Source organism: Trematomus bernacchii, unplaced genomic scaffold (assembly GCF_902827165.1).
Source record: "Trematomus bernacchii unplaced genomic scaffold, fTreBer1.1, whole genome shotgun sequence".
NCBI classification, from domain to species: Eukaryota; Metazoa; Chordata; class Actinopteri; order Perciformes; family Nototheniidae; genus Trematomus; species Trematomus bernacchii.
This window is the reverse complement of record NW_022987839.1, coordinates 1,078,893-1,093,186: the sequence shown is the minus strand read 5'-3', so window position 1 is coordinate 1,093,186 and position 14,294 is coordinate 1,078,893. Positions and strand designations below refer to the sequence as shown.

The 14,294-nt window shown below is 43.2% G+C and overlaps 1 protein-coding gene across 4 annotated transcripts in view; it reads left to right on the top strand.

The window, feature by feature from the left end:
- Positions 1–14,294, top strand: part of LOC117500375 (receptor-type tyrosine-protein phosphatase F) — a 123,105-nt gene that overhangs the window by 77,454 nt on the left and 31,357 nt on the right. For all 4 annotated transcript variants that reach the window (XM_034153248.1, XM_034153247.1, XM_034153246.1 and 1 more), the window contains 6 exons: positions 2,709–2,826; positions 3,396–3,980; positions 4,753–4,853; positions 5,629–5,876; positions 7,543–7,621; positions 8,743–8,967. In XM_034153248.1, the coding sequence (XP_034009139.1) occupies positions 2,709–2,826; positions 3,396–3,980; positions 4,753–4,853; positions 5,629–5,876; positions 7,543–7,621; positions 8,743–8,967 (1,356 nt within the window). The remainder of the gene's footprint in view (positions 1–2,708; positions 2,827–3,395; positions 3,981–4,752; positions 4,854–5,628; positions 5,877–7,542; positions 7,622–8,742; positions 8,968–14,294) is intronic.

The window sequence follows — 14,294 nt, the reverse complement described above, 5'->3', positions numbered from 1 at the left end:
CAATATTTTAACATTTTACCACAAGACAAACTCCTAACAACCGCTGGGCATTCAATCGGATCTGAGCCACTTACTGCTGCGCTTTTCCCCGTCATTGAGCGTACAGTGCAGTCAAAGGCTGTGTGTCAGTATCCCAGTGTGATGCTGACATTAATCAGGCTCGCCTAACCTGCTGTCTCCCCCACTGTTCCAGATGACATGTCTATCTGAGGGGAGGAGCTGTGTGTTTTATCAGCTCCACACATCTCCAAGATTGCTACCAGCCTTTCATGTTCTTTTCATTTGCCTGGATGGCAGCTCACTGTTCCACGGCTGTCACTGAGCCCTTTGTTATGGCTTATTACCTGCAAGACGTCATATTGCAGTAGCATAAATACAGAGCCACTTACTGTTGGGAGTCAGGTCTTCAAAAGAAACCTGCCAGAATAACAAAAACTGTTGTCAGCACTTTAACAAGGGCACGTTGTTTAAATAATGTTAATTTCATTTGTTTGTTAGCTAAAGCAATGTTGGGCCTTTTCTGTTTCTCAAAATAAGAAACCTGGTTATTCAATCCATTTTAGTGACTTGTTTATATATCAACACTAGATGTTTATTTATTTCTTTACAAAAGAGCAGGCGGGATGTTTACAGATCATTTTATTTGCCAGTTAAGGAGAAATCTGTTTTCACATCACACATGACCAGATTCCTCCAGCTACACCCACATGGCGTGAGTCAGGATCGCCTCCTTTCCCTCTCCGCTTAATGTGCTGATTAAAACCTGACAGACAGCGCTAGACGCTGTCAGAGGAAGACATCTGTTCACACATCTTTATTATTTCTGTTTCCGCCATGTTGGGGCGAAAGCAGTCGGTGTGCCAGGTAACTAATGTAGTGTGAGTCACAGACAGATGTCAACAACCAAAACATTAGCATTTCTTGTTGACCCATGGCATGTTCACAGGCAGTAGGAATTAAGGTTTGTTAATGCAAATGAGCACAAATAGAACATAACTCAGATGTCAAGGGCTCTGTAGCAAAAAATAGTATGAAGCGAATATATATTTACTTGAAACAATGACACATTTTCCCCTGACATTTTCTATCCTACTGAGGATAGTAGCGTAGAGAGGCTTGTAGAGAAGAATCCATTTCTATAACTAGTCGACTTTATAATCTCTGTAATGCCCTTTGGTGCTGCTCTAAGCATTTGCTTGGAAGGAAACTTTGAAGCCTAGCTTTTTCTATTTCTGCTGAGTTTCAAAAGTGTTACGAGACCCGATTTGACCTTGCCAGAACAGGGGGGAAAAGATCTCTGCGACTGCCACTGCTGTGACTGTTAAAACCATTTTGTATGATTAAAGTAATGAGACTCCCTCCATAAAGTTAGAATGGTTTTATGATACCGTAATTTAGCATTTTCTCCCCCTTCTCTCTTTAAGGTTAGTATGGGAGCACCAAATGTCCCTTTAAAGAGAATGGCTGTTAAAAGCATTGTCAAACAGAGCTAGCTTATATAGACGAATAAATGTTCTTCTATAGTTAGGAAATGAAAACTTCATTAGTTAGAAAAACAGCGTTAGAGCTCGGCTGGATATTATTCTAAGAGTGTGAGAAGTTTGCGAGGAGATCCGGCAGGAAGGCTTGTAGGCATTGTCGTGTTCGTCCTCTCTGTGGCCCCAGTCAGAAACCGACAACTCCAGCGTGTGTGCTCAAGCCGCAGGCGTTCATTTGTTCTTGGTATCGAGTGTGTGTGCTCATGTCTGCGTGCATCATTGTGTGTGTGTGAACATTCATGGTGTGTCTCTACCTGCATGCATACTTTGCTGTGTGTTCATATACAGTATTTATACATCGGTGAGTATGTGCATTCACCTATGTGTGTTTATTTCTGTTTACTTATGGGCTTTGTTCAAGCTCACAGAGTGTTTAATTCCAGCGTGTGGGTGTGTTTTTATTCAGGCTGATGCAGTCTGGTGAAGTGAGTGCCAGCACTGCAGCAGGTTACCAATAACAGTCTGTTATCTCAGTTGTTTGTTGTTTTTTCTGCTGTCTGTTTGTTCCTGTTGAGTTACTGATCTGTTCAACCACCTCAGTGTGTCTGTGTTTTTGAGGCTGCCCACCCCAACTTGCATGGAAATCCAGAGGATAGTAAATACCTAAACACTAAACTTAGCTATTTAAACGAAAAAGAAAAAGTGCAACATCTGTTTGATGTTTTATTTTTAACATTAAGAGTTTTTTTACAGTATGTCCCACAGCCAGAAGTGTACACTTTGTGGGCTTTTATAGTGTAGTGATGATCCTAAGCTCCTCTGGGTATAATCCCATGCTTATCCATGCAGCAGCCCTGAACACTGATACACTGGTGATGTTCTTGTTCAATGGTTTGGTTGGTTGGTTAATGGGTTCAGTGTGTGCCTTAAAATTGGGCCAAAGAGTTTTTCTTGACGAAGAAAAGTTGGTCAAGAAAATCTCTGGTCCTGTTTGTGTGCCTTCAAAACCTTTCTCTGTTTCCTATTATAGGCGGATTGATAAAAAAACTACAAGTGGATGGAGAAGAGGGGTTTCATATTATTATGGTTTCTTTTGGTGCTGTGTGTTTTGTGAGGGGATGGGAGCTTGTGTGAGAGGGTTTGTTTGCTTGTTTTTTGCCATTGAGGCGGTCCCGCTCAGACCCACTGATTCATTTTAAACTCTGACCCTGTGATTTTTCCATTTCGCAGGAGGCCATCATAGCTGGACTGCACTCTGAAACCACCTACTCTGTCACTGTAGCAGCGTACACCACCAAGGGAGATGGAGCTCGTAGCAAAGCTAAAGTAATCACCACGACTGGAGCAGGTCAGAGTTGCTTTTATCTGGGTTATCATGTAAAACACAGGATAAGTGCTATCTGTTTACAGTGAATACTGTGGTGTTATCTTTAAGGCTTGAATCTGAAAACCTCTGTACTCTTGTAGTATGAGTGAAAGCGTGTATGACTGGATAGTCATGTTAGTTTTATTGAGATGCTACATGTATATTATCTTCAAAGACTAGTTAGCACTAACTGTTGGTAAAGTGCTGTGTATGAGCGAGGCTTGTAACCTTCAAATCTTCATATCTAGTTTATTAGTGACTTATAATTTATTGATTTATTAGTGATTTAAAGTTTGTGTTTATTGAGGTGGGTAATCTTTTGATAAGCTGTTTCAAGCCTTAGGCTAAGCTAGGCTAACTATCTGTTGGCACTAGCCCTATACTTTATTAGGCAAATGTGAAAATTGAATATTTTTCTCAAGTAAATAAGCATATTTCTTAAAATGTGGAACTTTTTGAGAGTTATGAGAGAATCTTTAATTTAAAAAAAGGTTTTGCATATTTAGAAGAATTACATAACTCATTTCTTTCATCTTCCTTCTTTTCTTCAGTGCCAGGCAAGCCCAACATGATGATCAGCACCACCAGTGGAACCACCAGTGGCAATACAGCGCTGATCCAGTGGCAGCCTCCTAAGGAAATGGTGGGTGAGCTGATGGGCTTCCAGCTGCAGTACAAGCGCACCGACGAGGAAACCTACACCTCCCGCGAGCTGAGAAAGACCGAGGAACATTACACCGTCACCGGGCTGCACAAAGGCGCCACATACGTCTTCCGCCTCAGCGCCCGTAACCGTGCAGGCATCGGCGAGGCCTACGTGAAGGAGATCGGCACCGCTGAAGACGTGCCCTCAGGCTTCCCGTTCAACCTCCAGGTGACGGGACTGACCCAGTCCTCCACACAACTGACCTGGGAGCCCCCGCTGGTGGCCGAGAGGAACGGGAATATCGTGTACTACCTGGTTGTGTACAGGGACATCAACAGCCAGCAGAACAGCACCAACCGCACCTCAGATACGCACATGACAATCCATGGCCTAAATCCTGACACCACCTACGATATCCGAGTGCAGGCCTTCACCAGTAAGGGCGGGGGACCGCTCAGCCCCAGCATCCAGAGCAGGACCATGTCCATTGGTAGGACACATGGCAGACATTTATACACAAACATATCAGAGGTGTTTGATTTGAAAACACAGAATCAGGGTTTATTACATGTGCTTACACATGTACATCTACACACGCAACCTTATCTACAACATATACATGAACACTATATGACCTGCTTATGTTTTTGAACACTATAGCCATCTCTTTTTGTATCTCTATCAGTGCCATGTCTTTCTCATCTAGTACAGCACTGTGTTTATTGATTTATAGAGTACTAATCTCATTACGTGCTACCGTCACACTACCATGCATCCTCGTCCTCCCTCCCATTAGACACAAATCTGAAGCATACCCAGCATGCATCTTCTCGTGCATTTTCTAATCTTATTTAAAAGTAAGATTTCTTATGTATAACCAGTTGTGCACAATGCCTATTTTAAGATACATGTTGCCATCTTACTGCCATATTCATTTCTTGGTATCACTGGGATCTCTGCCTGTTGTGTTTGTCTCGCTATGAACACGGTGTAATAAATGAAACATGCTTAGGGAGATGAAAGCTACTTTTATGTAATCTATAACCTAGCGTGAATAATAATGTTGATGATCCTTATACACCCCTGTGGCAAGTTTGGTTATACTGTAGTGTAAGGTATCACCATGGAATATGTCTCATTATTCACTGAGAGGGTTACTTGCTGTACAGTAGTGTGATAAATTGTACTACCCAATGACATAACATTTTGTGTTGACTTAATGTTGTACTTGCGATATTAATTAAATCATTTTCCCATCCTAGATTTTCCCACCTTAAACTTTGGTGTCAAAGCTGTCATGCAAACATCTGTCCTCCTAACCTGGGATTTGCCAGCAAACTACAAATCCCAAGTGCCTTTCAAGGTGAGTACCAAGCTTTCAGCAATGCTAAAACAAATCCCCACATGTATCCAGGGATGGATACAAAAACAACATTACACCATGAACATCATTTGCATAGACACAAACTTTATCATGATACACTTTTTTTTATGGTTTCATAAACTAAAATACTATATTTTAAAACCTCAATTTTACAACCACCAAAATATAAAACAACAATGGAAATGTGTTTTCTTTTTTTAATAAAAAGTCATTATTACTTCAACATAATGTGCAACATGCTCTGTATAACTTTTTGTTACATTGCAATTGTATTGCAGCGCTACAGTATCAGCTCTTAACACTTTCACTAAGGTGTGATGCAATGACTTTCCTGCACTGAAATATCTGAAAAAACTGATTCCTGTTCATTTATGAGGTGTAATCCTCTGTCAAAATTATATTACATCAATTCCCACCCCATGGTAATGGAGCAAAGACAATTTGAAGTGTAAAAAAAAAATCTGCCATGCACCAATGGGCAAGTGTGACACTGAAGTTCATGGGATGAGGTGTCAGATGAGATGAGCACCTCCCTTAGGACTTCACTATATTTGTGTGTGTGTGTGTGTGTGTGTGTGTGTGTGTGTGTGTGTGTGTGTGTGTGTGTGTGTGTGTGTGTGTGTGTGTGTGTGTGTGTGTGTGTGTGTGTGTGTGTGTGTGTGTGTGTGTGTGTGTGTGTGTGTGTGTGTGTGTGTCAGCATTGCATTTGTCTGATTTTGTGTCTAACTCCAAGTTGTCTCTGGTGTGCTCACAGATCCTGTACAACCAGCAGAGCGTGGAAGTGCAGGGAAACCTGAAGAAGAAGCTGATCTCGCAGCTGCAGCCAGACACAGACTACTCCTTTGTGCTGACAAGCAGGGGCAACATTGCTGGGGGTCTGCAGCAGCAGGTGTCCATCCGCACTGCCCCTGACCTGATCAAGACCAAGCCCAACCCACTTCAGGCTGAGGGTGGCAAGATGACCATCAACCTGCCAAAGGTCCAGACCACCACACGTGTCAGGTCAGTATTTAGAAACATGTGAACAGAAAGACAGGCTGTGACACTGGACATAAATCAACTAATAGATAATCACTGATTTTGGCCGGTGGACTGAATTTTTGGTAGACTTTTATTAATATAATGGAAAATGTAGCTGCATTTGTGTTATTGGCTGTTGCAGTGACCAAGCTTTCCATCACAGGCTACCTACAAATTTGAAATATTAAGAGTAGCCTTTATATGATTGCGAGTTATTATCGAAAGCATTATCGGGTTTCAATCCAATCCCCCATTTCATTTTTTTATTTTATCAGTCAAAAAATATGGTGATATTCAAATAAGCAGCACTTTCACGTGAATTCTTGCAAATGTTCTTAAAAATAATCATCCAGCAGTTAAGTTACTGAATAACAACACTTTTTTTCTTTTTTTTAAATAAATAACTACATAAGGAGGCAGTAAATGAACTAAGAACTTTACCTGAAAACTCCATATGTTGGGCTCATTTGTGGCCCCGGGCCCCTGAATGGCCACTTGGTGTTTTGTGAGTTTATTAAATGGGAGCTAATTCAATTTCAACTCTGAATGACCTTTCCTCCGGCAACATCAGCGCAAGTGGCACACTTTTGAATCAATACCAAACCTGTTTTGAAACTGAAAGCGTCAACTTTTAATCTTATTCAACTTCATGACAGCGGCTGATGATAATCGCGACTTTTTTTTTCAATCAGGTTGAGCTGTATTATCCTTTGACTCAAATTGTTAAGAGCACAATTGTGCCTGACCCGGACGAGTAAAGCCTTTCCTTCAAACACACACTTACAGACACATCTGAGTAGCAGAGTGCACAGGGTTGATTGGTAACAAGATTACAGGGCTGTCAGGGCTGGCCAAGCTCCAGCTCAGATTGACAAGCAAAGAGCACACGTGATTGGGGGTGAATAGTGGAGGTCTGGGTGTGCAGGGGAGAAAGGGGTTGAGGAGTTCCACATGTCTTTTCCTAGTCCCAGACTTGACTGACTGTTAAATCACAGAGTCGAGGCCTGGAGAGAAGGGGAGAGAAGCAGCTGCTTTCACTGTCAGCAGCTTCTGATTTTACAAGTGGTTGAATGCCGCAGTGGGGGAAAAAACTTTGAGCTGAGAAGACAGACTGGGGGAGAACACGAGGGAGAGCCGCCACATAAATACACGCAGACACAGATGTCTGTACATTGAGTACTCACAAGCATGTTCCTTTATCCATTACCTCACTCCTTACTTTGACCCTAAATGTCCTTCTGATGTCTCTCTTCCCTTCTATTTTTGGTGTTTATAATGACACAGTAAAATAACACACACGAGCGGTCACATAGCTGTTCCTATTAACCTAAGGGATCCTATGGGGATCTCTATTAGCTAAAGGCTCCTCTCCCTAGGATAGTGTTTGTTCCACTCTACATGGCAGATGTTCTTAGTGATTAGACATTAATTGAAGAATGCAGTGACAATCTGCCGGTGTTCGACCTTGGTTGGACCCATTTGTGTACCACTCGAATTTTGAATGCAGCCCAGCAAGTCTCAAAGCGAAAGTACTGTGTGTCTTACTAAATGTTTTGATAGTGTTATTAATGCGCCTGGCACGCTTTGATCTCAGCGTGTATGTACTTCAGCCAGTCTGTCTTCACACAGGCTTTATTTTTCTTGGCAGGTGGTATTACATCGTGGTAATGCCTGTGTCCCCGTCAACGCAGCAGTGGAAGAATCCAGACGAGATGGACCTGGACGAGGTGAGTGCCAGCCGGTGGCTGATTGGCTAATGTGCCAGGTCAGAGGTCACCAATAGCTTCTCCTGTTCCAACTGGGTAGGAAGTCACTGGTTGTAGCTAATTAGCTCCACCCTCCTGGGCTCAGGTGGGGATGGCAAGGCAGAGAGATTTGAGGCAATGACTCACTCGGGCGGGTGGGGAGTGTCCTGATTGGACGCCAGGTCTGCAGACAGTACCCATCTGCTGAATACAAGAGCATGAAATAAGTCTTAAAAATGTTTACAACTAAATGTTTCTAAACAGTAATAACAAATGACTGCTCTGGTTCCATATTTTCTTTATAGTCTTTATATTCAGGGATTAACAGCTAAAACAATGTCTTACATAAAGTATTCAGATGAGCATAAAGATTTATGACTGCTTTATTATTGTTTCATTTATTATTCTTTATTATGAATAAAAGTCTTCCTCGTCCACAGGAGAATTCAAGCTAAATGACAACCCTAAATATTAATAGCATCATTTTTAAGTAAACTGTGAGGCTCGTTGGTTTGGATCGCTACTGTTCAAGCAGCGCCAGAAGAAGTCCCTGAAGAAAATAGCAGAAGAGACCAAGAGACTCCCTAAGTCATTAAACATTGAGCAGTCCATTGTCTCCTCCCTCCGACATAATGATTTAATAAAGCTACATCTGGCGCATGAGACATCACTGACAGAAAACAAAATGCTGCTGGAAACACAATGCCGCAGTGCTGTATGCCCCTGCTCATTTATTAAGCAGGCTGGCAGTCATGCTGAGATTGTGTGCTGGAGCAAGCGCTAATTGCTCACTTCGTAACTTGGCTGCATTGTTTGAGAAGTTATATCACAGAGCAAAGGGCACTTTAGCTGTGTGGATTCATTATATTTGATTTGGATGCATAGTAAGAACCAGACCTGACGGCAAAAGTGTTTTCTTTTTTCCAAGAGAAATTGATAGAAGTTAATTCATGCACATACATTAGATAGGATTTTTTAGCACACCATCCACAAAGCCTTTATTTCCCAGTTTCCCATTTATGGTTGACCCTACATTATGATGCAGTATATTAAGTCATTAACAAATACAACCTTAACCTTTGCTCTCTGTGTGTTCTTCACAGCTGCTCAAGTCCAGTGAAGGCCTTGCACTGAGGCGCCGACGTCACCTGGACTCCTCCAAGCCTTACATCGCTGCCAAATTGGCCTCCCTGCCGACCAGCTTCATCGTGGGGGATGAGAAGATGTACAACGGCTTCTACAACAAACCCCTGGCCGGAGAGCAGAAGTATCTCTGCTTTGTCCTGGCTGTGCTCCGAAACGAAGGGACGGACAGCACTTCTAATTATGTAAGACACACATATAAGTGATGAAAATGATCGTTATGTGACAGAACAGGCAATCCATCTCAACAGCATTACTCATAATAGTTTCTTTCTGTGTAAAGTCCCCTCCTGGATTTGTGAGATTGAAACTCAGTTATCTCTGCCCTGTTCTGTTCATTTGTACATTCGCACCTTTTTTATATTTTTCAGACAAACAATTCAAATGAATAACTTTCCTCAGCCTCTAACCAGGCTGCCCCTCAAATGTTTCCATAATGGCCAAAGTGTCAAGCCAAATTGTTGTTGTTTTACAACCACTTACCCTTTAATACCCCTCTAAAAGTCACTGCAGCTTGTCCTGATAACACCCTTATCAGTCGACAATGACATCAGAGAGCTCTGCCTTTTCGACAGACAGCAGGGCCCCGCGCTGATCTCTTTACAATGCTTATACAAGGCTCTTGGCTTTTTAAGTGGAGGCCCCATGCACTCGTCAAACAGCACTAACACGGAGGCCCAGCTCTCCATGGGATGGTCTGGAGTAAACTTCACTGCAGGAGAAACGAGAGTCTGCGATTGCTCTGGGCTCCTGCTCTACCCCGGACATGCATATTCAGCAGCTGGGCCCTGGGCAGCCACAGAGGGGCAGAGAGCGAGCGCTCCATGTCCGAAACCAAATCCCAGACTTTTCACCTTTTTCTCTTTCTTCTCTCTTCCCTCTGAGCTCTTTTTCTTCTGCACACTTCCCTGTGTCTCTCTCCTTCTCCCCATCTTTCCCCACCGTGAAGAGAGCAGAGGAGATTGATTAGTGTGGCTGGAGTTAAGAGGGAGACGAGGGCCTGGTCACATGGCCTAGGGAGTCTGTAAAGCAGGCCTGATTCCCTTGAAATGCTGCTTTAAATGTCCCTAAAGCCTCCAACCCCCCCAATAATCCCCCACTCCTTCGCTCTGAGAGGGGGAGGGAGGTGTGAAGGAGGCTATAGTGGGCAGCCATGATACACTTGACTTCAAAAAAGATGCTTAAACCCCATCGCTGCACAACACTCTCACTGCACCTGCCAGACACACCAGGTTGGATCAGTGGCGCTCAAGATTTGTCTTTTTCTGTGTACTCCCCCTCCTTAAACTGTGTAGCCCCCTCCCCGCTCCAAACATAAATCGCTTGGATTAATCAGGCTTCACTCACAGTGTGAGTCAATCAGTGTGCTTACTTTCGCTTGAGTAACCTGGATATCGACGCCTTTCTGCAGTCATCTTTTTTCTTAAGATTCATGCAAATGAAACACCTGATTATAGCTTTAACTGTGGTAAAGGTTTATGGAAGGTCAGTTACCACGGCAACATTGAAAGTTATTATTCACCCTGATGAATTCACACAGTTTTATATCCAGGTTTTTTACATTTTCTCATGTGCATCCCCAAAGCCTTGAGACAGAGCAGGTGTCACTCTGACAGGGATTAGAGGAGAGATTGTTACTCGTCGCAGTGCATCCTTGTACTCAAAATAATGATATCCACTGAGACTGAGATGAAAAGTCTGAGTAAATTGACATCCATAGCTGAACAGTAGACTTTTGTAACAAATCAGACACATGCACACAGTAAAAGGAATAACTGACAGTTTATTTGTAACTCTCTTCAGTCTGCAGCATTATATTGTGTCAAAATGTCCACACAAATATGCCATTACGGTTAAAAAATATAGCAGGGGAAAAATTCAATAACAGCCTAGGTAATTTGGGATGAACATTAACAAGATAACTGCAGTGTATGTTGACACCTTTATTTTCTCTTTTCTTCCATTACAATTTCTTGTGTGCATGAAAACATTCTGAATCCTAAGGTGGTGAGTCTACAGGCAGGCTGTCATTGATCGCCGCACAAATCCCCCAACCGCCCTCTTTGGGAAACTCAGATACCACAGCAGTGTTTGTTTTTGTCACCCCCAACGCGCCACTTGCTAACGTTTATTACCAAACAAAAGCGGGTAGAGAAGGTAAAGGGTGCAGCGAGATCGAGCGGCAGGCAGAAGCTGCCTCGAGCTGGATCTTCGCAAGACCCTGGAGAATAAGACAACAAGTACCGCAGTAAATGACTTGTGTCTTTACTATACTTCCTCGCCACCACCAAACTCCCTCAGCGTAGATCAAACAGGACCGCCAGGGCTTAATAAGCTCGCGTATATCAATGGACACGAGCAGCCAGCAGTGGTTTGAGGGAAGAAGAGAAGGAAGGAAGGCAAATGAGGATGAGAGAGAGAAGAAGGAAGAGAAAGTGCCTTCATGTCTCCCCAGCACCCAAGGCAGATAAACAAGCCGGGGGAAGTGTGAAATGGGATGATAGATGCTGGGTGTGTATAAACAGTATCATTTAATGCAAGAAGTGAGTGAGGGAGGGAGGTAGCATGAAATATTGTGTGATGTGAGAAAGAGGGGAGGGGTGGCTTTGGAGAGAGGAAAAGAGGAAAGCATAATTGTTGTCCCGTCCAGCCTGTGAACCTCGAATGAGAGGAAGTGTTTTCGGGGATATGAGGGTGCTAATGTCTGCTTTTCTTTTGATAAGGGAGAGGTGAGCTTATGGCGTAGATAGAAACCAAAAACAGAAATGTGTTTACCACCGTTATCCAGGCATTTATATTCCACTACTCACTCTTAACGAGAATTGGCTTTGTAGCACTAATTCTGTTGGTGCTCTGGGCTCAAAACATCCTTAACATGGAAGACAGGCTTCTTTTAAACGTAGAAGGCTTTGACAAACAATATCAAGGAAGGAAGAATGTTGTTCTAGTAGAGAGCATGAGCATAAGCCCAACTTTTCAACAGGGGTAGTAGCAGTATAGGCGACGTGATGTCCAGCAGTGCTGTATCACTTCTGTTCCTGGAGGCGCCCCCCTCTAGCAATCCCTCTGGATATCTGTACACGTGGTATTCAGACGGCGCCAAAGGGAAATGTGAGATTTCTATGGCAAACCGATAAAAAAATAAGAAGGGAGAACTACAGTAAAAAGGAGAAGGGTCATCGCACAGGGTAGTCCACACCCCGAGGCCACATTTCTGTTTCTCGTAGATAAAGCCTTACCCACACATATTATCATCTTTGTTACCTCCATTTCTTTCCCTTCTCACTTTGTCTTGCTGTCTTTCCCTGTGTCGTACAACAATGAGAAGAGTGTGGGCTCCTCAGCCTCCGTGGGGAGGAAGAGAGCGCATCAGATACATAATGGGCGTCTTTGCATGTTTGTTTGTTTGTTTGTTTGTTTGTCTGGCGCATAACCCTGCAGCTCATTTCAGCCACTTTTGAGGAGACATGGAGCTTGCGGGGTCACACCGAGTTGAAACAAATGTGCCTCTGCTGCGCTTAGCGGATACTGAGCTCTGGGGATGGCGGAGCAGCGGCTAACTGGCGAAGCTGTGTAGCCCACGGGCCAGATAGCAGGCTCCATTTACTGCTACTACCAGAACACCTCTGCCTCACTCTCTCTTCCTCTGTCTCCTCACTGCCATCTCTTATCACCCACTCTCTCTTGTTCTCTTACACTGTCTCAGACAAACACTTACAATCATACGCGCACTCACTCACTGGTTGCTACCTTGACAATACTCACACTTGTGGAGGCTCAAAAGGATCTTGAGATGCTCACACACAAGCTCTTACACACATCAGTTTACAGTCTTTGCACACAATCAAACACTTTCTCTCACTGACACAAGCTATACATTAATAGCAGCCGGAGTGCGGGAGGGAGTGCGGTCGTCTTTCAACCAGAAGGTTGTGGGTTCCATCCCAACATGTCGATGTATCCTTGGGCAAGATACTTAACCCTGAGTTGCTCCCGATGGCATGGCCAACGGTGTGTGAATGTGTATGAATGTTAGTTCCTAGCGTAAGGTACACTGCTCTGTATGAATGGGTGTGAATGGGTGAATGACATGTAGTATGTAAAGCGCTTTGAGGGGTCGTAAAGAATGGATAAAGCGCTATACAAGTACAGTCCATTTACCATTGAATTAACTTATAATGCCCACAGTTTTATATCAAGTATAAACAGTAACGTAATAATACTCATCTGCAGTTTTAACAAAGAAAGTCACATTCATTTCCTCTCTGTCTGTTCTCAGTACGGATGGGGTTTAATAGCATTTGATCAAATATGAATCTAATATATTTGTTGTATTCGCTTCCTTTATCAAATATATTGAGCTTTGGTTTTCAATGTTTTAAAGCAACTTGAGAAAATAGAGAACTGTAATCACTTTCTGCTGTTTGAGAAGGCACTTCAGTATTGAGTGGCAGCTTGATTACAGTTCACAAATTGTCAGCCTGACCTGGAAATCTATCCTTACCTCCCTTCAGCTGAGAACAGGCTCCAGCTTAAACAGACAAGAGCCAAAAAAAACAATCCTGTTGCCATAATTCAAATATCTAATGTTATCAAGATGAATTAGCTACAGTTAAGTCATTTCAAAGTCTCTATCCGCAGTGGTGAAATATGCAAAGCCTGCTATCTGAATGCTATGCACCGTACAATGGTATTTTATTAACCTGTAGATGACCCTACTTCTCACGTACATAAACCCACCCATTTCCATGCCGTATACATACAAACACACTGAATCAGAGTGTTATGCATATACATATACTTACTTTAATGTCTCTCACTGTCTCTGACTCACCCACTCTCAGTCTCACACATTCCTTCACTGCACCATCGCTCCATTGTGATACCACTCTGCGAGGCATTAGGAGCTGCGTGACTGAGCTTTTATCAGATATTAAGCCCGTTCAAATGGATGATCTCAGTGTTTGGCCGTGACCAACAGACAAAAAGCCCTTTTTTCCCCCTCTGTCCCTCTTCTCTCATGTCTTCCTCACTTTTACTTCTCTAAAAGCACAGCTGCAGTCATTTGTTACACCATGAAGAAAAAAGTTCCCAGGAAATCCCCGCAGGGACACATCCTACAGCCTTTTTCGGGCCCTCCCAAAGGAACAGGAAGCCTTGTGGTGTCGTCACATCAGCTGTGTCCCACTGCTGTGCCTTCTCTCTTTGTTCTTAAATAATACGGTTCTCCCACAGGCACACAGAGACGAGAGAGAAATGGTCTCATGTGGCTGGTGCGTGTATTTGTGTGTGTAAAGGCAAAGACAAATGAAAAAAATGTCTTCTTCTATATACCACCGCTGTAATATGAAAAATCTGTTTGACTTTCCTACTTGAATTATCTTGTGCCAGGGCCTAATATCAGAGCATGCTGGTTTGCACGGACACGGCTGACACATGCTCGCGCACACATACTGTCCTTTTTTTACGGCAATTGCCCAAGAGTATGAGAGATAACAGAAGTATATGACAG